The sequence below is a fragment of the Numida meleagris genome, chromosome Z, assembly GCF_002078875.1.
Source record: "Numida meleagris isolate 19003 breed g44 Domestic line chromosome Z, NumMel1.0, whole genome shotgun sequence".
NCBI lineage: Eukaryota > Metazoa > Chordata > Aves > Galliformes > Numididae > Numida > Numida meleagris.
Window position 1 is genome coordinate 25,442,695 of NC_034438.1, and position 24,292 is coordinate 25,466,986.

At 44.5% G+C, this 24,292-nt stretch overlaps 2 protein-coding genes and 1 long non-coding RNA gene across 3 annotated transcripts; 1 reads left to right on the forward strand and 2 right to left on the reverse strand.

Moving 5' to 3' along the window:
• On the reverse strand, window positions 1,115-10,972 carry TMEM174 (transmembrane protein 174). The gene is made up of 2 exons (XM_021380818.1): window positions 3,535-10,972; window positions 1,115-2,523 (listed from the first exon to the last, which is right to left on the reverse strand). Exons 1-2 carry the CDS (start codon window positions 4,164-4,166, stop codon window positions 2,424-2,426), a joined length of 732 nt encoding a protein of 243 aa, XP_021236493.1. The 5' UTR covers window positions 4,167-10,972; the 3' UTR covers window positions 1,115-2,423.
• On the reverse strand, window positions 11,108-22,058 carry TMEM171 (transmembrane protein 171). Its single transcript, XM_021380817.1, has 5 exons — window positions 21,907-22,058; window positions 17,500-17,626; window positions 16,278-16,991; window positions 13,505-13,646; window positions 11,108-11,429 (listed from the first exon to the last, which is right to left on the reverse strand). The coding sequence occupies exons 3-5, from the start codon at window positions 16,909-16,911 to the stop codon at window positions 11,207-11,209; spliced, it is 999 nt and encodes a 332-aa protein (XP_021236492.1). The 5' UTR covers window positions 16,912-16,991; window positions 17,500-17,626; window positions 21,907-22,058; the 3' UTR covers window positions 11,108-11,206.
• Window positions 22,131-23,954, forward strand: LOC110389841. The gene is made up of 2 exons (XR_002433408.1): window positions 22,131-22,389; window positions 23,637-23,954. It is a non-coding gene; the product is annotated as an uncharacterized LOC110389841 (long non-coding RNA).

Genomic DNA, 24,292 nt, shown 5'->3' on the forward strand with positions numbered 1-24,292 from the left:
CAGTCGCTGGCTCCTGTAGTCCTCACAGATATGACAGATGTGACATTTAAAAGCAGAGCTGTGATTTAGATTTTATCTGAAAAGAAATGGGCAGCCTGCAGCTGCATTTGACACGTGATGTACAGCGCGGTGAGACAGGTTCCTGAGTTGCTCTGTGCAGAATTTTTGCTAAAAGAAACACAGTGTGATGATCTTCAACTGTAGGAAGAAACACACCCATACTGATTTTGTATATTAGTCATCTTACGGTCGAAAGAAACCAGATAACCATGGAGCAGTAAAACCACAACAGAATCCAGACAGAATCCATCTTAAGGATAATTTTAATACATGGTTATTAAAAATTATTCATTCAGCTTTCTCTCCAGAAAAGGAAACCCCGGACTCTTTTGATGAGCTTAGTGTCTTCAAAAGTAAGCCTTAAAAATTGACTCCATGGAGCAACCTTCTGGATTTCTCATGTTTACTCTGGCAGTGCAACTTGATGCCATGCAAATAAACCCCCTGATTTCCCTGGGTAACACACTTACGGGGTAACATATACATGGGGAAAGCATGTAAAAAAAGAGTGGTGGGGGAGAGAGATCAGACAGGAATGCTGACCACAGTCCTGCAGTTGGACCCGTCACACTGGACTTCCATGCTTCCACAGTGCTTCTGGACTCAACAGCACTACGTGCTAAGTGCAGGCGTCTGTTCTTGGAGACCTAGGAACTTCCTGCTTGCTGCTGCAGAGTGTGAGTTCACCTCCATGTAAGTTCTGGAAGGGGAGCAGGAGGTTTCCTCGAGGGAACCTCATGTTTATTTTTAGATCTCCTGTTCTCTCGCTGTGCTCCACATTGCTCTAGTGAGAAAACCTTGTGCATGGTTTGCAGCCACTGTCCAGTAGCTGCAGCTGCAGCTGCTGATCCCGCTCAGAGTCAGCTTAAATGTTGTGTTCCAAATGTAGCCTCTCAGTGCTATTTGCAGCACCACTGAGTGTTGCGCCTCAACCATGACTTTTCTCTTGTACCTCTCCAAAGAGCTTCATAGACTCCTGCAATCGCAGAGTATCTTGGGTTGGAAGGGACCTTAAAGCCCACCCAGCCCCAACCCCCAACTGCCTCCCCCCAGCTCAGGCTGCCCAGAGCCCATCAAGCGTGGCCCTGAGTGCCTCCAGGGATGGGGCACCACAGCTTCTCTGAGCAGCCTGTGCCAGTGCCTCACTTTTCTCCGAGTTAAGAATTTCCACCTAATATCTAACCTAATCATCTCTTGGCATGCTCAGAACAGGCAGGACCAGGAGGCAGGAGTATGCCTGAAGCTTCATGTAGGTTGACAATGTTCTGGATGCACCTCTCCCTTCAGAGATATGTCTTGTCATCACTAGTGAGGCTGTGCAGACAATTCTCATTGCCCTGGGGATTAGACTGCTCCTGAGCAGAGCTTTTCAGGACTTCCACACTGAACTGCAAATTCTGTTGTTTCCAAACCTCCATTCACTGTTAGATCTGGATATTGATCCATCTGTAGACACAATGCCTGGCACTGTGTCAATGCTGCAAGTTGAACTCAAACAAAGTCCACTGCAGCATGTAGCTGCTGTGTTGCTCTGAGAGAAGCTCAGCCCAAGCTGCGTGCTTCAGAGCCATCTATGAGGAGACTCCTGCAGAGGGGCCTGCTATAGGTCACAGCACTCACTGCTAACACCTTTAGTACTGACAGGATCACATATTTCTGCCAAGGATCCAGAACAGTGCCTTTTGCTTTTGTGGTGTTAACCTACCCATCACAGGGACTTGTAGTGGGAGACAGTGCTTTGTGCCCCATTGGCAAGGAAAGGAACTGAGTGTGATGCACACCGGGTCTTTTTCTGCCATCTGCGATGCTCTGATTCAATGGGGTGCTCTGAAAGTACCTATGGGACTGGGTCAAAGCAGAGGGAGTCAAACCTGTGTACTGGACTTGCTCGCGAGTGAGCTATTCTAAGGAATCAGGCTGAATGAGGACATTATGGGTGCTTCTGTAGATCAGATGTTTGGGCACTTCTGAAGTTTCCCAACCAATCAAGAAGCAAAATACACTGAGAATAAATCAAATGTTTTCTAGTGATGCTGGAAGTCCAGGAGTAATCATGACATCTTGTGCGTTCACTGTTCCCACTGCTTCAGCAAGTCTGAATTCAGGACGCTTGTTGGGAAAAAATTTGAATGAATGTAGGTCTTTGAGTTTAATAGGTTTTGCTATCAAACTGCAAAGCAAGGGAGAAAATAGCATGAGGAACAAAAAGAAGGGGTTGGTTAAATATTTTTTGTGATACTAAAGCTCATTTCAGTACCAAAATTCTGCTCACACCTGTGTATCATGCAGATGCTGAAGAAAAGATTTGTAAGGATGAAGAAGCTGGTGTCTCTCAGAAGTAGGGTCTGTGGTCAGTAGCTACTTTACGAAGACAGTGGGAATATTTCCTCGTAACGAGGAGGTGACAAGTCTTCGCAGGGGTCTTCCAGCAGTTCTTCTGGCTCATCAGAGCTGTCCTCTGACCTGAAAACAGGAAGAGAAGCAGGTGCAAAAAAAAAAAAGATCAAACACAAAGCGTGAAGTAACCTCTATTCTGTGTCCTGTCAGCCTTATCTGGGCAAAGAATTTCCTGACCTCAGTGGGAGTTTTGCTCGAGAAAATGCTACTAGATGAAGTTTTACTGTGACTCAGCTATGGGCTGTGAACTTTTCGTGAAGTACAAAAACATCAGGCAGTGACCTTTGTTTTCCTGCTGCCCATGCCTGTTGTGCATAGTGCTGAGGACAACAGGCCACCAGCAGTTTGCAAACAGACTTTGATAAAGGAACAGAATTATTTACTTTCTAGAAAGGATATAATTCAGAGTAATGGTGGCTGGAAGATTGCTACAGGGGTGACTGGCAGGGAAAATTCCTGGCACCAAAGTGAGACCCTTTCATCCTTGTGAAAATGCTGTTTATGGGCTTCTCCTGTGCTGTGATTCTGCATACGTGGGACCTTCTGCCTGGGCATAGAATAAGGATCTTCTGAAGGTAGTAAGAGAAAAGTTAAGAGCAAACAGACAAAAGTCACTGGCACTGCTGTGTAGATAAGCCACGAGTGCCCATCCCTGGAGGTGCTCAAGGCCAGGCTGGGTGGGCCTTGGGCAGCCTGAGCTGGTGGGGGCAGCCCTGCCTGTGGGAGGACTGTGGAATGGGGTGGGCTTTGAGGTGTCTTCCAAATAATGTAATTCTGTGATTCTATTAAAAAAAAACCCACCTGTACAGGAAGGTATATACGAGTATCTTTGAAAATAACAAGATACTTGATAGACTGCAAATTGAAAGAATTCTTATGTGACTTTAATCTGAACAAAAATGCTTTCCAGAAAAGGTATGTCTCCATATTCTTTGCTCAAGAAATACTCCTATCCAGGAGGAAAAAAAGTCTGAAGGAGAACACATGGGAGGCACTTTTTGCTTTGAATGCGTACTTAACACTTTAAAACACACACAGCCTGTGCCCAACCATGCTAAGTCTTCCTAGAAGACGTACCTTTGGTTCCTTGTGTTCTCTGCAAGGTAACTGGCGCAGGTCTCATCCCAGGTGAAAGCAGGGTTGTCCAAAGAGTAGGCAGGGCAGAAGTGAGCAGAGCTGGGGCTGGGGATGGGCGAGACACCAGGGGAGACGGCCCCGCAGCAGCTGAGCACGGGGTGCAGGTAGCCAGGGCTGGTGGCCGTGCCATCCTGCGCTGGGTAAGGCGGGGGGATGTACTGCACCACGGTGGCACCATGGAAAGTAATGGGCTGGTTGATTCCGGTGAACACGAAGGACTGTCCGCTTGCACTCTGGTCGATGTCTAACATGTTCTCCTCTCTTTCTTTGCAGGGCTTGCACGTAAGCATGTTAAATTTGCAAACAGCAATCAGGATGAAAGTTACCCCGACGGAAAGCAGGATAGGCCCTAGTAACTGAGTCCATTCCAGGTGAGTAAGGCCGTCATACTTTATCCAGCCCATCACGGTGAATGTGATCCCCACCAGTCCCAAGAACACACCTGAGAAAAGCAGAGTGGCACCGGCTTTGTCCCCATCTGACACCAGGGCATCAGACCGGCTTGGCGGGTAAGGAGTGACAGAAAACACATTCAGGGAGAAATCCTCTACATTGCTGTTGTTCTGCTCCATCACCAAGTTTCATGGATCTTTCTCAGCAGAAAGGGGTTTGCAAGGTACTCTGCGGAGCATTAAAAGTCGAAGGTTCAGGTTAATTATACAAGGACGCTGTGCGTGTATGGTTAACAGAGTCCATCATGTGAAAGAATAAACTTTGCTTATGAGAATAAAGGTCTGGGAAGTGAAGCCTGAAGTGACCACTAAACACTTCTTGCTTTACCACCATTGCTTCCGAAAAAGTTCCACCCTTGCATGGCTCCTTATCTTTTTGCTTATCTTTTTCTTCAATTTGGCGCCCACGAGCACTTCCTCACCCTGCCTGTGCCAAATGGGAGAGAAAAGAAGCAGAGGTCCCTGCAGCTTATCCTGGGCCCCCTGCCAGCCAATGCATCCAACACATGGGCAACATACATTACTCCACAGCAGCATGATGACTCACTCACTCTCCTTGGGCCACCAGTTTGGCAGCCCAGGTCTGCAGGAAGATATGTGGCCTTTGCTGCTGTGCTTCAGAGCACTGCGAAGTGTGATGGTTACAGCCACTTCCAGACCATGCTGCAGCTGGTCCTGCAGCCCAGAGCTTCTGTGACTTACACAAATAAGGGAGCGGTGGGAGGGTAAGCAAGAACAGGGCGCTGAAAAGTCTGCAGAAACTTCTGCGTGTCGGAGAAATGTTGTTTCCCTCCAGCAAAAGCCAAGGCTGTTTGAAGATAGCAAAATTACTCCATAATTTCCCCTTAATTGTGGACATTTTTCGTTGTGGAATTGCTACCCCTTCCTCAGAGTTTAGACTGAGTAAAGCCCACATACACTGTCACAGCGGTGGGAAAATGTCTCCTGTAATGTGGCAGAGTAAGGGATCTTGACCTGTAGGGTAAATGCTGTATTCAAATGTACCCTGGCTATTAGTTTTTCTCCAAAATTATTTCATCAGTTGGAATCCCCTTCTTACAGGAAAGTGTGGCTGGTATATCTTGCCTTTTCCCTGAACACCTGGGCCTTCATGATTGAAGCTGGCACTGCAATAATGGCAGGATAACACAGTGTCCTGGGGCAGCTGTTATTGCACCATGCACATACCTGAACCGTGCGCAGAAACATGCTCCCACCCTCTCCCACTGCAGTGAATATCACAGCAGGATGAGGCTCTACGCAAGGATACACCAGCATTACTTAGCTATCTCCCATATATTAAACAGACAGAAGAACTGAAAGTTGAGACTTTCTGTTTCCTAATGGTTTCAGACAAAAGTAATTTCTGCTGGAGTGTTCTGGCAGAACATTTCTGCGTAATTCCTTATGGAGGAAAAATCTTCCACCACTCAATCTGTTTTGATTAGCATAGCAGGGAAGCACATGCAGTACAGAGATTACTTCTCAGGAGGTAGAAAGTATAATGCTATTTCCTGCTACCAGCAGCTCTGGGGAAGCAAGCTTATCCTGAGGTTTATGGAGCAAAAATAGCTCTAGAAAACTCACCTCCTTTCAGATTGCTTCTTCAAAACTAATAAAAGTGTCTTCAGTCTACTGTGCTTTAAGATCAGTTCTGAACACAAGTGCTCACCAAAACCGCCTCTTTCCAAACAGATGCTGAGTACAGTTACTGAGATGTCTTTCTCTTCTCATTTGTCAGCAGAGAGACACTGAGAAATATTAAAGCTGATCTCCCTTAAATTTCCAGAGTCAATATTATGGCTCTTCTATTACCGAGGGTGCAGACAAAATTCATGGATCCGCCCTTCCCCGAGCACCAGGCCAGGACTTTAGGAAAGGGTCAGGGTTTGCAATGCAGTGGTTCATATCACTACAGCCAAATTAGGAACTGCTGAAATGTTAGACAAGCCATCACTGCACTGGTAATTATAGCCAAAACCTATATAATCTTTAACCTTATATTTGGTAAAATAAGTGGAATGAACCTGTTACTGCTCTCTGCGAGTCAGGTTTTTCCATACCATGAATCATTCTTGCCTCTGTTTGCTTAATCTTCCAAGCTTTCCAACATCCTCTTTAAATCAATATATTACGATCGCTGTCTGATGGTATATAGAGATGTAGCGTCACATTCCTACTCTAACTCATTCAAGAGCTCTGCAACTGTTATTTGCAACAGAGTTGTACTGGAGCCCTTCCATTGGTCTGTGGAGAGGTTCTCAGATGCTGGCTGGAGTCAGAGATTTCCTGTCAGGTATTGCAGCATCCCATGGGTTGTGTTCTTTGTCTTTGGCCTAGAACATGGTGTATTGTTTGCTGAGAACATGCACAGCGAAACTGGAGAGCACGAGCGATTTCTTCCAAGGCTGACTGTCACTTCAACTTTGACAACAGGATGTTTGGTACAGGAAGATCTGAATTAAAATTTCACTTTTCCTTGTAAAGAGCCCTCTCTTTGCTTGTGAGATGCAATTTTTTCTAACCCTCCCCACATTTTTCCCACTGTTTCCCCAGAGAGCGCCAAAGCTGCTTTCAGGCAACTGTGCAGGTCTTAAGAGATTACCAAACCACAGCGATTTTTTAAGGCCAATACTTTCCCTTTCCAAGGAAGTGGATGTTCTGGGAACTTACAGACGGTGGTTTACTAAACATATCCCTTTTAACTGGAATAACTGCTAAATGAATGTTGGTGAAAATGGGCTGGTAAAACCCAGGAAATGTGCTTGAGTATGTTTTCTAAAATCCTTCTGATTTAATTACAGTAGAGCGTCATGCGGAATGTTACTCTCAGTATTATCAAGCAGAGAAATGGGAGACTATATCCCTATTATCTTCAACTAACTCCAAGGTTGGCTTCAGGATCCTTTTTCAAAACAGGTACTGTTTTCAGACTTCACTGCTGTACTATTCTAGACTGCTTCAGGGACCTTACTCCTGAACTCAGCCACTCTTTTGCTTTCTGTTCCTCTGCATAACTGTCTTCCCTTGCAGTGCTTGCTGTGGCAAGGTTTTCTGGGGCATCCTGTACCTTCTTGATTCTCTAACCCATTTCCAGAGTCTCCCTAAGAAATATTGATGGGTCTCCTCAGGTCATCTTTCCTTTCTCCTCTCCATCTGCTATTGATTCTTACATGGTTGTTCAAATTATCAGCCTGTCACAGTATTTTCTTACATTTCTTACATAGAATCAAGGACTTACCTACAGAACGCCTAAAAGATGCCATAACATAAAGCTAAGTTTTATTTTAAAAGAGCTTTTAAAAGAGAAGGTACAAAATACAATTCCATAATACAATTTTCAACTACAGGAAGGCTGAAGAGCCAGTGGTTGGACGAAAATAATTTTTCTTTCCTAGAGAAAGGAGACTGAAAAACACGAATTACATGTTAGACTATCAACTAAGCGTGAGTGAGCCTCATATCCTCTGGCTCTGCACTATTGCAGTGCCAGCCCCAGTGCTGAAACATGCCAAATGGAGCCAGTTCAGCCAGCTGCCCACAGTGCTTTGTAGCTACAGGGGGGTTTATATCTCCCAGGGAATGCTGTCATGCCAGATGGCCAACCAAACCATAGGTGTTTCCATAAACAAACACACGGATATGTGCATGTGTGGTTGAGGAGGGAGCACAGATCTAGGTGAAGGCTGACACATCAACTGCAGAAACATGAAAGTACTGGCAGAAATGTCTGACTGGACACAGATGTGACCCATGAACAGTGACCTTAAGAGGTAGGATGGAAAGGGGATAGTGGGATATGGTGCTATAACTGACAGAGTTCAAGGATGGGGCTATCCTAAAAACATGCCACTATTTAAAAAATCAGTGTAGTTTCAGTTTTACAGATGAGTTTGTTTTCAAACTTTCTGGGTGCTGGTGACACAGGAAGAAAGACTTATCCTCAAAAAGAGTAATCCTTCTAGGTATTTGAGAATCCTTCTCATATACAAAGGGTTGTATTGATCCAGTTAAGCAAATGCTTAAGCAAAAGCTAAGCAATGACAGTGCAAACAGACCCTAACTTCACTTAGAGAGGATAAGCAGTCCTTACCTCCCACTTTGCCTGTTTAAGTACGTGTGAATCAGTAACCAACTTGATTTGCTTGGTAGAATTTGCATGTCAAGCACCCAAGCTAACCTTAAGGCATCAGGGGGGTGGTAACACCACTACTATGATAGTAAAGTAAGTCACTTCCCCAATAAAATTGCTATTCTGCATTATTTTAAGTTACTTTTATAGTTTCACAAGGTGTGGCTTCCTTTCTAGTATGGGCATTTTACTTCTACTCTCCACATCAAAAAATTTCTCCCACTAATGCTGTTCATGTAGCGGTGGCCATCAGTGGTGGATGCAGATCTGCCAGCCTTTTTCTCACATTTTCTGACCTTGCTGAAATAGCTTTTGACAACTCAGAGAGCAAATACTGATGCCCTGGCTTTGATAGCTGTCAGTGTTGAGAAAGTCATGGAGGTGCACTCAGCAAACCCAGTGAATTTTAAAGGAATGACCATTCAGCTCAAAAATAGAAGGTGCTTGCACAGCTGTAAGATGAACTATTTAGTGGGCAACTTTCCCAGGATGATACATAGGAAAATTCTGTTTTCAAGTCTCATTTTAAAGAGTAAGTAAATCCACCACTCCCAGGAAATTCAGGTGTATTCAGCTGACTCCGAGGAACCAGGCCAACAGCTTTCCTTGAAGCCTGGTTTTTAGAAATAAAGTGAACCACACAGGAGGCTCTGCAGAAGATGATTGAAGTACAATAACTTTGAAGAAAAATAGTAAGATTATGTTTCACATCCTGAGGACTCAGCTCAGAGTCATCCTATTTTACTTGATATGCCTGATCTCTTTGATACATCTTGGGAAAAGCTGACTGAACTAGCACACAAGGTTAATATCTTTACAGTTAGCAATCACATATGCCTCTATTTTTTTAAAAGGAAGAAAGAAAGAAAAAGATTATGACATAATTAAAGATATATTTCTGTATTAGATTAAGGAGTCTTTGACTTTCAACCTCGTCAGAAAATGAGTGTTCATTTGTAACTAAAACAGAAGGGAAAAGCCAACATGGGTCTTTGTTTGCAAGTGATCTGTAAGGTAAAACACCCCAGCTGTATTCATTATAAAATAGCATGACAGATCCAGGGACAAGCTGTTTTGACATTCACAAGGCTTTGTATACAGGCACATGTATACGAAGGAGCAGGGCAGTGGGCACCACTGTTAAAAATTGGGTTAGAAACACAAACTTAATTAAAAAAAAAATTAAAAATTGCAAAGGCATACAAGGAACAGTGTCCTTGAAAAACTCACTGCTTAAAAACGCAGAGGGAAGGAAGAAAGGACAAAAAACCTGCTGGCTTGGTGGCTCTTCTTCTTCACGTGGACATTTCCAATGGCTGAGTCATGCCAGTTTAATTGGCTCCCACACAACCCTCTCTGTGCTTGCTCATTACTCTGCACGCATAAGCCCCGCAGCTCCTTTACTAGTTAAGTATACCTCCCTCACTGGCTGGTTTTCAGCTCTACTGCTGACTAAACATAACTCAACGTCACTGACCAGTTTGTTTCTTCATCTTGCTGCAAAAACTGCTGCCCCAGCAAGGCTGAGAGAATAACACATAAGTAGAAATAAATGGCCAAATGCAGAAGTTACCAAACATCTCCCTGCAATACTCTGCTGGTGAAAAACACATTCATATGAAATACAAGGCAAATGACTTTTCCTAGACAGAGGAGGGAACCTGGCTGATTAATTCAAAGCTTAAGTGTTCTGTTACAGTCAAGTTCCTTGAATTCATCTTGACAGAAAAGAAGTCCTGCTGCAGTTGAGGTCCCATAGCATGCAGATGTTCAGGGACTCAGCTGAAGACAGGCCACTTCTGCGGGGTGCTTTGACACTGGTAAAAGTTCATACTGAATCTAGCAGAAATAGTAGCGCTGCCACCCTCAGTTTCTGGGAAGAGAATTAGGTCAGTTTTTCTTCAAACTAGGAGATCGCAACAGACTTCACAGCAAGTCACAGCACACCAAAGGTCAACAGCAACTCAGTTCCTGCTAATGATCCTCATCTCCTGCAAGCATATCCTTCAATCTGGGAACAGGTACAAACATCTAAAATGGACCTGCAGCTTCTTCTCAATCCATGGTGAAGGCAGGCAGCCACCACTAACCTATGGAGCCACTCAGGTATGGATGAGCCAAAAGAAGGTTGTATTTCTGAAAGAAATACAGGGAAGTGTAGGAAGTGCTTCATCAGCTATAAACATGCACAGAACGCATTTCCATGAAATAGCATCTCTTGCATTAGCTGGTAAATAACGTTTGCTCCTGGAAAATACTGTTGTTAAATGGATCTCATTCTTGAAGTTAATTGGCATTGCTTGTATAAACCACAAACAATATACAACAGCAGTATAATCTCCCTGAAATCAGTCATTACCACAATTAAACTGTTAGATTATTAATTATCCTCAGCGTTGCCACAGGACTCTTCTACTGGATAAAACTGATTTTTGTGGGGATTATACTTACATAAGGACCAGAGTGGGTCTAAATTAAGCCACGCAGTGATTACTACCAGGCAGACCAAGAAGTAACCACCTAAGCTCTCCATAACATATTAACTCCTCATCTTAAGATGGTCCATATTTTAAGATCCGTATCATCGATGCTCTCAGAAAACATATGAAGTCAGCAACTGCAGACAGGTATTTTCCACAAAAGTAACACAAAAATAGAAAAAAAAACCCATTTCCTACTAATTTCATCTTTGAAACTCCAAGCAGGTTTAACTAAAACAAGCAAAAAAAGTTAGCCTCAACTTATTGCCTCCACTATATAACCCACTAAATATAGAAAACTGAAGCTGTAAAACAGAACAAGATGAACATTTAACATTCTTGTAGTGAACTGAATCCCTTCTTACTACTTACTCAGAAGCCCAGCATTATCTCGTATTTCTTAAAACCCAGACTCATCACTTAGGCTTGTTAATGAAAAAACAGACAAAGCCAGTGTTACTGATTTTATTAGAAAATGTAAATAAATTTAAAGATCATAAATCTGAGTGTACAATTCCATCTGAAAATGCAGTCTATCTGACAGCCCCCTATAAGCTGGTGTCAGAAGTCACTAAGGAAAAAGATGAAAGAGAAGAAGAAAGGGAATATTCGTTACTTTCTGCCGATGCTTTTTCTTCATAGTCTGGAGGTGGTTCAGAGAAGAAAAACCGCACTGGGGAGATACCCAAAGGTGAACTGCGCCCAGAAATTGTATATATAGTTTCATCATCTCTAACAGCAACTGTTCTTTCATCATCTGTAAGCTGTGCTCTATAAAACAGAACATTGTGTATTAATATAGTTCATTCTTCTATAGTAAGTGAAATTTACCCCTGACTTACATGAGCATACATGAATGCACAACCCCTAGAAATCCCTGAAACAAAGAACTTACATGGGCATTAGAATTTCGTACTATATGCTATATTATGACTGAGAAATTCCATTATTTCAGCAGGAAAGAGCAAACAAGCTCCCTTCCAATTCACATCATAGCCTGATTTAGGGGTATTAGCTGCTTCTGGCAGGGCAATCTTATTAAAACCTCCAATCCTTTGCCCCTAATGCATTTTCATTTTTGCAGTCTACCACAGTCTATTCTCCTCTTCTGTTATGAAAAATGGTTACTACACTTAGAACTGCATAACTAAAATAAAAATTCTTAGCTGTCTGGGATCTTAAACTACAGGTAACTCGAAATTTATATAAGCTTTCCAGCAATGCATTAGACATAAGGAATTGCACTGCTGCTTCGAGACAGAGAATCAGAAGCAACCGATGGACTACTAAGCTCACAGTGAAAGTTGGGTATTCACAACCTTCTTCTGACCATTACAACTAGATCTCAATCAGCTGCACCAACATTTCGTTGGTACCTTGCTCATTTCATCTTAGAGCTAGCCCTCAGCGAATTATACTTCAGCTGCTTCCAAGAAAAAGCAAAGAACTCATTCTTTATGTTTTACTTCCAGGGCCATCTCATGCTTGTGTGTACATATGTACTCCCAACAATTCTGCACGAGGAGCAGGAACACAGCATAGTCACCTCACCCTTTAGTAACAGCACTAAAGTTGCGTGAGTATTTGCAGTAGGAAAGTACAAACATGGATTCAAACTGTATGGTAACTGTGGCATTTAAGTCTTTGAGTTTGTGCTCACCTGCTTTGAGGGGAAGATGGTAGAATTTTGAAGTACTGACATGAGGCACACAGCTGGCATGGCTCCTTTTGGAGCTTACCACTTCACGTGAGCAGAAGAGTCTGGAGTGTAGTGGAAAGCTATTATGGAAATGACCCAGTAGCTACTACCGTGTGAATACAGCTAGGCAGACTGGGGTTCTTGCTGCAGTGACGGTGCTTCATATGCTGTGTAGTCTTGTAGACTAAGGACATCCTGATGAACAAGTCCTGAAAAACTCACAGTGGACCTTCCAAAGGGTAGAGCGTACTCAATTCTGAATCATTAAGAGCATAAAAGTTGAGGGGTCTAGGCATGTTGGTATCTAGCTCCTGGCCTTATTTAGTTCTGGTATGTGGCCTCTTTCACCCTCAAGATAGGAATCCACTGCTTGGATCCCACAGGGAGATATCCCTGCAAATCCTTATGATGCAAGCAACTCTTCAATCAGCCAGAAACTCTTGCTGCACAAGCTTGGTGGTAGCAGCATCAAGCAAGTCACCAACACTCAGTGTGTAGAAAAGCAGCTGCATGGGACAGCCTCTTCATCTTGAGAAGTTGGGTTTGCAACTTCCCCTTTAAGCTCCCTGGAACCTTTTCTGCTCTTCTTCCACAGTATCAAGATATCTTGTCTCACCACACTGTTGCTGCATGATCATGGGAAGCCAGCACAGACCTTTCCAAAAGAGTCACAAGGAGAACAGGACACACACTAAAGTAGCACTCCCAGTGTCACTGGGAGTCACAGGGCATCTGGATAGGCATCGTGAAGTACTCACTGCATTGGTTCTATAGAGGCTTCCTAAGATCTGGCAGGACAGATGTCATGTCACTGGGGCACTGCTTTGAGGAGTACCTTTCCTTGGACTGTGTATGGAAGAACTCCAATCAAGCAATATCTAAATAAGGCCATCAATAATAAACTTGAAAAGTTTAACTCTTGTGGAAGATACTTCGGAATGTGATGCCCCTTTTATACTAGGATATTTTAATGCCAGTAAAGCAAAGTATTTGAAAGAAGTTCAGTGACGTAATACAAAACTTTGCAGTGCCTAGCATAGAGTTAATAGTGATTATTTAAGAACATGGTCTTGGATACCTTGAAAAACACCTCATATTTAAAATAAGCAAACAAACAACAATAAAACAGACAATAAAACATTCTTACCCATCACTGAATACAGAGTGGTATGGTGGAGGATTTCTGCTTCCAGGCAAACCACTTGACATAAGACAATGTGTCACACCTGTAGACAGAGGGTCAGCAAAATAAGGTGGTGGTGGAGGTGGGAACATCAACACAGCATCACCTACGAAAAAGAAACACCAATTAATACCTCTGAAAAACTGAGCTCCCCTGTCTGTTCTAAGTGTATCTCAGAATGTTTCCTGTCTTTGGAATTACAGTATCGGTATTTGTCTACCTTTTAAGATAAAAAGCAAAGATCCTACATAAAGATCTGTTATATTCTGCAGTGCAGAAGTACACTGAATTACATTAAAAACCAGGATTACTAAAAAAAAACAGTATAATCATAAATGGTATATTTCTTTTAGAAAATAACACTGGGTGGGAGGAAGCGATCCATCTAGCTAAGAGACAAGTATCTTCAGTGTTGGTTGTCCTCAGAAACAGCAAGTACAAAGACAACAGCTACTGTTGGCTCAATTTAAGGGCAGGCGAGTACATGGTTTTTCCTCATGCATCTAAAACAGGGGTTTTCTAAGTATAGACTTGAAGTAGATATGGATAGAATAAGAACATTTGAGTCACGAATAGCTCTGATTACTGATTACATGGTGTTGAACATATTCATCAATGACTTGGATGAACAGATAGAGTGCATCCTCAGCAAGTTTGCTGATAACACAAAGCTGAGAGGAGTGGATGACACATCAAAAGGCTGTGCTGCCATATAGTAAGACCTGGATTGACTGGAGAAAGCTGTGCTGCCACTCACCAAGATCTAGACAGGCTGGAGAGCTGGGCAGAGAAGAATCTAATGAGATTCCACAAGGTAAAGTGTGGAGTTCTACACCTGGGGAGGAACAACCGCATGCATCGGTACAGGTTAGGGGCTGACCTGCTGGAGAGGAGCTCTGCAGAGAAGGATCTGGGTGTTTTCATGGACAACAGGCTGGCCATGAGCCAGCAGTGTGCCCTTGCAGCCAAGAAGGCCAATGGAATCCTGGGGTGCATTAAAAAAAGCATGGCCAGCAGGTCAAAGGAAGTGATCCTCCCTCTCTATGCAGCCCTGGTGAGGCCACATTTAGAGTCCTGTGTCCAGGCCTGGGCTCCTCAGTTCAAGAAAGACAGGGAACTACTGGAGAGAGTCCAGCTGAGGGCTACAGAGATGACTGAGGCCTGGAGCATCTCCCATATGAGGAAAGGCTGAGATAGTGTTCAGCATGGAGAAGGGAATCTTTATCAACGCTTATAAATATCTACACTGGGGGGGAGGGAGTCAAGTAGATGGGTCCATCTTCTTTTTGGTGCTGCCCAGTGACAGGACAAAGGACAACAGGCACAAACTGAAACACAGGAAGTTCCATACAAACATTAGGAAAAAATCCCTTATTTTGAGGGTAACAGAGCATTGGAACAGGCTGCCCAGAGAGGCTGTGGAATCTTCTTCTCTGGAGATACTCAAAACAAACCTGGGTACTTCCCTGTGTGACCTACTGTAGGGAACCTGCTTTAGTAGGTGAACCAGGTGATCTCCAGAGGTCCTTTCCAACTGCTATGATTCTGTGATTTTGAATGCTTTGACAGTTTCTCTACCAAATTACTCAGGCACACTACTAACATGAGTACCACAAAACTATAGATAAATAATTCAGTTTTAAGTGTACTGTGTTGCTTATTCGTCAATTTCAATTTTGTATTTGAGGGGCTTCCATTTTTGTTTTTGAAAAATAAAATTTGTGTCAGTCACCGAGCTTGAATAATTCATATAAACATTCACTGTTGCCTGGCACCTGTTTTTTTTTTTTTTTTTTTCCAGCTTGCACTGACAAATCACAGAACATAACAGATGTTGAGCTAGGCAGGGGCACACTTTGGCACAGTGGTGACTGTCATGAAGTCCTCATTCTTTACCCTTTGAGCGTTACTCTTCTTGATGGAATTGTGAAAGGAAGGAATCCACTAAATTTGCTTTACTGCCTTTAAAAAGTAATCTGATTCCCTATGTCCCTTTCACTTATCATGCAAAATTGACACTAAACTCTCATATTTTCTGAGGATCATCAGGTTACAGGTCTGTACATCTGTTTGACAGACAGAAGGGCTTAGAGGACTTCAATTCCTGACAGACAACAGTTGAGCAATGCTATAATTGACTCATTCATCCTTTCTCAGAACTAGAAAGTTATCAGAATAATCTACATATTGTATATGTTATTGTGTTATTAACCGCAGGGCGCTATTCAGGGCATCACTCCCTCCTAATAGTTCGTTACACACAGTATGCTCTACAGTTAACAGAATCATGTTGCAATTACATCTCAAGATTGATGAAAGAGGTGGCCATTATTTGGGGAAATACAATACAAAGCTTATGAATCAGATTCTCTTGTTTAGGAGGGGCAGTGTTGCAGGCTAAAGTAAGACTCAGACACAGCCACAAAAACCATAAGACATGATTTACAGTGTTTGCAACACTTTCTGGGAAAGGAAGTGGGACTGGACTCATTTGTGCCACATTATGTGATTTTCTTCACACAATCAGATGCTGCCAAAAGAAAGGTTTTCCCCTTGAAAGAAAGGCTGAACTGAACTGAACTGATCACACAGAAAACATCTAAGACAAAGCAACCTTCCCACTGGCTTGTCTGGTGGCAGATGACAGAATCAATATGTTTATTGCCCAAACAAGTAACGCTCAGAGGTAAATCCCTGGTGAATAGAAAGTTTAAAAGCTCACACATTACTTACTCACCTAGAGTAACCTGAAAAGATTCAGGGCTCTGAGGATGTTCTTCATTTTGCAAAGGTTCTTCGTTGAGATTTAAGTTTTGCTTCTTTTTAACATGAGCTATCACGAAGAAACACAACCCAGTAAGCACAATCAAAGGCCCCAAGATTTGAAATGACAGGAATCCGCAGCCCTCGAGGTCCCCATCAGAACTGCTAGTCTGGTTGAGCTGCATACTGGGCCAACCAGGGCTACAGCCAGGGACCCAAATGCCCAGGATGCTAATTAGCATTCCACTTGTCAAAAACAGGAATCCGAAGATGAGAAACTGGGCAAACTGACAGTTTCCTCGACAAAAAAAAAGGCTACATATTTGCTCATTTTGCAGCTGTCTTTGGCTTACATAAAGCCTGGCCCTTGATCTTGCGATTAAAATGCAAAGCAATCCAGTTATAGCCAGCACAGGCCCAGAAGCCTTCAGGACCCCACCACAGTCACTGAAGTTTTCAAAAGGGCATGACTGTAGAGTAAAAACTGAAAGCAGGAATCCACCACAGAGCAACATGGCCCCAAAAAGAAAAAGGAAAAAAGTAGCTTTCTTATGTTGTCCATGATTTCCTTCATGTACGTCTGGTACTGGAATGGTCTCTGAATACATTACAACTGAATCTCCTCAAACTGATGTGTTGGCTTTTTTTTTTTCCTGTTAGCATTCAGTGGCAGAAATCTACAATAGATCTGCGAATGTGAAAACACAGGAGTCAAAAGAAGAAAAAAATAGCAGGATGAATTACATTGTAATTTTTACTGCTACATTTGCTACTCAGCCTATTAATACTGCATGCTTTTGGTACATTCTCTGTTTTGCAGTAACTTCGTTATGGAATAAAGGGCCTGATTAAGTTTGGTGCCCCTGAATACAGATGACAAGTCAGTTACATTTAGACCAAAAACGACTGTAATACCCCATAACTGCTGATGTACAACTAAACGAACTATTTCTTAGGAAATACAGCTGTATGATTAATGGGACATTAGGGTTCAAAGGAATTAGGTATCGAAGTCTGAATATTCAGAACAAAGAGAGGCTAACTTTATCCTTGAAGAAAGCTAGGCAAAATTTCTGTAGTAAACAGTAGGAAAAGAAAACCACTGAAAGTAGGAACCTGATTGCAATTGAGTAGAGTTAACTACCAGGCTTTTTACCAAGTAAATCTTCTAACACATAAATCATGGCAACACACACCTTTTCAGAGCATATATGTATCTTGTTTCTTCTTCCAGAGGCAGGAGGGACTTCTCAGGTTCTCTCCTGTCAGCTTCCTGTCCTACATAGCTACAAGAGCAAGTACATGCACGATTTTGGTTCTGTTCTGCAGGGAAAAAGAAAAAAAAAAAGCATGCAGAAGACTGTACTACAAGTTTCACTGATTCCATAGTTAGAGTTGGTAAGCATGTTGCTCCCACACTTCCTTTCAACTTCCACTGCTCCCAAACCTTTAGTCCATGCTCCAAGAAAGCTTTAAAAAGAATAACAAAGGTGGTCCCAGAAGGCTTTGAGCCTATGCACCTGTCAGAGCCTAGATTCAGAAGCAAAAGAGAAAAGAGACAAGTGCTGAGGCCAGTAGTAGTCGTGTGCATACGGACAACTGATCTGCTGATGTGGACATACCAGGGCAGGGAAAGCCTTACTGAAAATTAGGACAGAGCTCTGGAAAGTTTTCACTTCTGCCATTACTAACAAGGAAGTTTGCACTGCTCTCACACAGGGATCAGAACAATACCTGCAATCACAGCTGCAACCCTCTGTACGAGGAGCTACCTGAGACCAAGGGGAATTTCAGACTGGAAAACAGCAAGTCCGGATGCACCACAGGAAGACTTGTCCCTTACTGACAGCAGGAGGTACTCAGGCCTGCACACACTGCAGTGTTCTAATGGCTTCCTTCTGCACACCAGCAGACTCCCAGGTCAGTCTTCTTTGCTTAAGACTTGGAAATATCATGAAAGACATAGATACTGGAGCAGCTTGCCACAGATGGAAATGGGAAATGGGTTTAGCTACAGCCATTTGTTAGTTAACCCTCAGCCTTTCCTCCACCAGCTCCCACTGCCCTGCACTGAGTTCAGACAACTGGAAGCTACAAGTCAAGTTAGACCGACTCCTCCTTACATATGCCCCAACAGAAGTCATTCTACAAGAAAAACAAAGTATTCTGTGATTTCTGGAAGCGAACTGTTGAACATGTGTCAGCCACAACAAGCTCTGCGTCGCTTCCCAATAACTGCAGTGCCCTCCTGGGATGAAAACAAAACAGAACCATAAAACCCACTAGTCACTCACATACATAATTATCTAATTATCTGTCTGCACTACAAGGCAATACAGTGAGTCACTTTACTTAGAGACTAGTAGGACCAGAGTCCCATTTAAAGAAAGGGTTGAACAGATAGACACAAGAGATGAAGTTATTGGATCTTCTACTGCTGGACCTCAAGCAGCACAGGAGGAGGCAAAGAGCAGCATGCCAGGAAAAGGCACAGCAAGCTCAGGACACGAAGGGCAAAAAACAGGTTGCTCCTGTACAACAGCAATAAGGCCACTGCAAGGAAGCCTGGCTATCTCAAATAGCAACAGTAAGGGACTTGCCCATTACTTTGGTCAGTTAGGTCTGTTAGTTACTTCTTCCCCGTTCTGAGGACAATACCTCATTGCTAAGAATGGCTGGACTAACTGTGAGCTGAGGCTCACTTGGCAGAAAAGTCATGGCCCTCACTGCTCTCTTCCACTAATCTCGTTCCATGAGATTGAGTTAAAACACACATTAGAAACGAAGCACGTGCATATTTTCTTTATTCTTTCAAAAGGAACATTCAGAACAGTCTGTTGGGCTTCTGAATACTAAAGACACAGATATTACTCTGCAAAATCCAAGGGAAGACTAATTTTCACTTCTGCTACCACCAGATCTCGATAGCAAACCCAACTTAAGATTAAGCTGCATTTCTTACATTTCAAGAAGTATTTTAAGAAAGCAGCTTGTACTGACTGTGTGCTTGAAATATTTCTGGAAGGTCAGGTATCTCCACACATATACCTGGCATAAGGGAGTCTTCTCTTTATGTTTACCCCTAGCTTGAGAGCAGACATGGAAACAACACGTCAGAAACTGCTAGAACAGAATTCAGTAATGCAGAGGCAGTTAAGCATGAGGGGAGAGGGAACTGGAAACATCACTTGTAAAAGAAGTCTGGTTATAAGATAGAACGATATAGTGCTTTACCCTTTTATAAGTCTGGCCCATGCCAGGTATACAGAAGAGGTAGTAATGCTGTTGTTTTTCTGAGTAACAGTTGTATTACAGCTTTCACATTATGGGCGTCTCCAATAATTTTGAACTACACATTTTTCTTATAAACACATGACTTCTTGCTTTCTGTTTGAACCATTGTATTTTCCAAGATTTCCATTGCAAATACCAGGGCTATAAATGTACTTACCTTTACCCATATGAAATTTGATTTCCTAATGCAGTTATATGAATTCAGAAACTGAGGATTAGAAGAAAAATGTGTTGGAAGAATTAAAATTCTGCTGTCTCTTTGTTCCGTGTTTCATACAATAGGCCTCATTCCTGCAATTCCTTGCAGAAGGATCAGAACTATGTAACTCTTTCAAAAACGGTTTGTCCACAACTGTAACATGGTCTCTTTCAGTTTTCCTTTTAAATCTTTTCACCCATACTTACAATTTTTGACTTCCTACTGGGAAATTACCACTGCCATTCTCTGGTTATTATTATTATTTTTTTAATACAGGTTACAAATTAAACCATGAATCCTAGTAGGACAAACTACCTGGAAGGAAGTCCTCTCAACTTTATTCAGTGTAACTCTCACACGAAAACTCTAACGGGCTCTGTATTCCACTCCCAGCCTCTTTGTATCTAACTTCCTTCTCCATTCATGTCTGCCTCTGCACCCATCACATTTTCTGTTCTTTATCGTATCACAGCTTTTCTCCCGGACTGCAGTCTTAGCTTCAAGGGCAGCAGAAGCATTCTTCTGTGAGCACAGCTGGTCAGCCTAAGGTAAGCTGGAGTTTACCACCTTATTCCCATGCAACCTCCCTCCCTCTGATGTTTTAATTACTCGTGTGTAAACCTAGGCGTACATGCCAACTAGCCTGATTGGATATATGTTCAGTTTCCTACCTTCCAGCAGCATTAAGGCTACAAGCACTAACAAGTTCTGAGATGCCAATTTGTTCTCATGCATGTGCAGTCTCTAATTAGCGCCTGACATTGTTCTGACCTCAGACAGCATACAACTCTGACATCCCAGGAGAAGGGTTTTCAAAGTTTACAAGCTGTGCACAAAGATCTCTTAGCAGTCAGCAGATGCCACAGAAAGAAACTCTGTCTATATGAGACGACAAAACAACGGTTATCAGCTCACAGAGTAAGGGTAACACTGTGTTGTTATCTGTGAATGTTGCAGGTGGGACAGGATTAGCGCCTGGAGAAGTGCTGGGAAACAGCTGCAGAAGGATGCTTCAGAAAGCAGGATAACCCTGCCAGCCTTCAGACATGTGTGCACAAGGAATCCTCACCACAGACTGGCAGAGCGTCAGGGATTCTGTCAGATGCCAGACACAGCTACAGTCCCCAAAGAAGCTGCCAACATCATCCCAGCAGGCTACAAGAGAAAAATAGCTAAAATACAAACTGCTCTACAGGCAGTCCCCACTCCTTTCTTTGGCTGGGAAGATGCCCTGACGCTGATGCAAGGAAGGGTGTGTGGCCACAGACAGGAGCCTGCAAGGCAGAGTTCACCAGCTGACAGGCTGGGTGCCACACAGAAAACGAGGACAGGACCCATGTTTAACAAGAGCTCTGCAGGGTCCCTGGTGATGGGATGCTGTTTACACAACATCCACAACACACAGGTGCTGGGGCAAAGCAGCTCTTGTCTTCTGGAGCACCTGTAGGGAGACCAGGGAGAAGGGAGAGGGAGGTGAGGCCCAGGCACACAATTAAAGCCACAGTCAGATTTTATTTTGGCAGGTAGAAAGGCAGAGCGCTCCACGGCAAGTTCTAGAAGGAGGCGATGGGCATCACGCGGCAGAAAACAGAGGCAGGGAGACTTACAGTCCTTCGAGATTATACATTTGTGACCTCCAGGAAAACACACGACCCCAAAAGCAGCCCAGAGCCAGCCGCCTTGCACAACTTTCCTGAGGTTGCCCTTGGGCAATAAGCCACAGACAAGCACCCAAGCTTCGCTCTGTTTGGGGAAAGCACCGTCCCAGGGGAACCCCCCAGGCAGGCTGACCTCCGGGTACCGAGGATCCGGGAGGGGAAGGCCCGCACCCCGGGGGTCGGGGCGGCAGGGAGCCCCGCCGGCACCCCCGGCCGCCGCCGCCGCCCCTCGCAGCGGCCCCTCAGCACGAGGACCACCGCCCGCCATCTTCCCTCCCTGCCTCCCTCCCGCCGCTCGCTGCCCGGAGCGCTGCCCGCACCCCGCCATGGCGGCACGCGGCGGCCGCACGCACCGCGCAGCCCCAGCCCCGAGCGCGAACAGAGCAGGTGCGGGCAGGGGCCGGCGAGCGAGCGAGCAACCTCCTACCCGCCTGCCTGCCGCCCGCCCTTACCCGGCCGACCCGCGAGCAGCTGTCGTGGCGCAGCCGGCTCTTCTTCTCGAGCGCCCTTGCCCGGCTACGCGCACCCGAGCGGCGGCGTGGGGCAACACCGAGCGCTGCGCCGCGGAAGCAATGGCCGTGGAGGCAATGGCCGTGGCACCGCCCCGTCCCCGCCTGCCCCGCGCAGGACGACCCGCCCCGCAGCACGCCCACCCCTGCGGTCGCCTCGGTTTCCCCTGCCGCGGTGCTCGGCCGTCGGAGCCGCGTGTACGTGGCCTGTTTCATGCACGGCTGAGATGCGGGCGGTGCCGGGGGAGGCCTCGTGCTCTTGATACCGCGCCTCCCAGCTGAGCAGCGCTGAGTCGTTTTAGTCACTCGCCAGCCACCCTGTAACCCGCCTCGTGGGCCGAGGATTTCCTTGACCTGAGCTGTCAGGTTTTGAGCTGAGTCCCCTCTTGCCTCTCGTGCCTGGAGAAAGCAGCCCCTGCGTGCCAGGTACTTCTGGTGATGGTGCTCCTCCTGCCCGCCCTGCCGTTCGGGCAGGGTTCCGTGCCTGGGCCTTGTAGAGCTCATGCCTCTGAGACCCATAGTCTGAAAGTCTGACTGGGACCAGTTACATGATGGTGCTGTGGTGTTTGGATCTGGTGACCTTAAAGGCTATTTCCAACCTAAATTATGTTCTGGTTCCATAATTGAAAAATCATAGAATGAGTTACAGAATAACTTACACTGGAACGGACCTCAAAGCTCATGCAGTTCCAAGCCCCATCAGTGGGCAGGGCTGCCTCCACCAGCCTGGGCTGCCCAGGGCCCGTGCAGCCTGGCCTTGAGCACCTCCAGGGATGGGGCATCCACAGCTTCTCTGGGCAGCAAAAAAAGAAAACAATTCTGCACATTTGGAAGCTTGCAAGGCACTGAAGACAGGCCTAGCTGAGGCACTACAGGTTTCCTCTAGCGTTTCAGCCCCTGGCAATGGAAGGGGATGCTCTCTGTCTGGCTTTCTGGGTGCAGCCAGCTTTGGAGGAAGAGGATGGATTCGGCCGCAGAGAAGAGAGCACAGCATTGAACAGGAGGTGCAGGGTCAGTGAACAGCAGTGAACAGGAAGAAAGGAGAGGAAGGGTAGGCAGGTAAAGGCACAGACAGGTGGGAGCCGCTGTGCAAGAGGACAAGGGGCGAAGGAAGAAGATGTGCTGCTTGTAAGCACATGCTGCTGGAGCTGGAGCTGAATAGCCATGAGATGGAAGCTGCTCCACCGGTTGGAGCCAGACTGGTGGCTGGTGATCTGAGAGGAAAGTGTGACTGGATGTGAGTCAGGAGAGGAGTGGGGTGGGGTGAAAGGTGGAATGGTACACACAGAGCAGATGGCAGGAGGGAAGGGAGTGAGGTAAAGTTTTTTTTTGATAGGGAGATAGTTTGCCAGATGAGGAGACTGGGGAAAGTGAGATATGTGTGGTTTTGGAGGGTCTCTGGATTTGGGTAAAAAACTGTGGAAAAGCAGAGTGAAAAAAAAAAAGACTGGGGACTTATTAAATGTAAGAATATGTGTGGGGTGTAAGAAGGAGCCTGTGGTGAGGCAGAAGGCTTCAATTTTTCTAGAGCTTCAGGATTCTGGATGTTACCCTATGTCCCAGCTCAGCTACCACCAACTTGGGCATCAGATGTGAAATGCTTGGATGCACTTATTAAAAGTGCCACTGTAAGAAAAGATGGGGAGGTAATGATTTCTGCCTTTTTTCTTCAGTGAAGAAAAAAGCAAGGAGAAAACGCCTGAGGAGAGCAAAGAAGATGAACACCCTTTGTTATGAACACAAGAAGTGTTGCAAGAGAAAAAGAGCGTCAAAGAGTAAAATCAAACTATTTTATGATGTGTGGCATCAGTGACATGTGGAGATTTAATATTGTGTGCCAGTTATTTATTATCTGATTCTAGTTCTATTGTTCTTCCAGTATAGAGCTTTAATAATAAAACATTTCCATGGTGTTCATTTCTGTCCTGTCCTGTCAGGCTGAACTTTCTTCTGTTGCTTGGTGTAATTAAATGAGAAGATCACTGCTGTAAGACCTCTCTCTTTTCCTGTTGTGTAAATATTTCTTCTACCAAACTTTACATATGTTAGAAATTCCACCTTTTAAAAATTATTATTTTTTAATTAGAAAGGAAAAAAAAAAGTCTGTCTTCTTGACAAAATTTAGGAAGTTTATTGGTTAGCATGTAAATGCAGACAGTGTTTCTCTCCAGAGCTTTTAATTAGCTTTTCCCCTTCATCTGCCACTTGGTCTTGTTGTAGTATTGCTCTTCAGGACTTGACACCAATGATCACAGAACCATAGAATGGCTTGAGTTGGAAGGTACCTGGAGGATCATCAAATGATGAGAGAAGTGATTTCAGCAATACC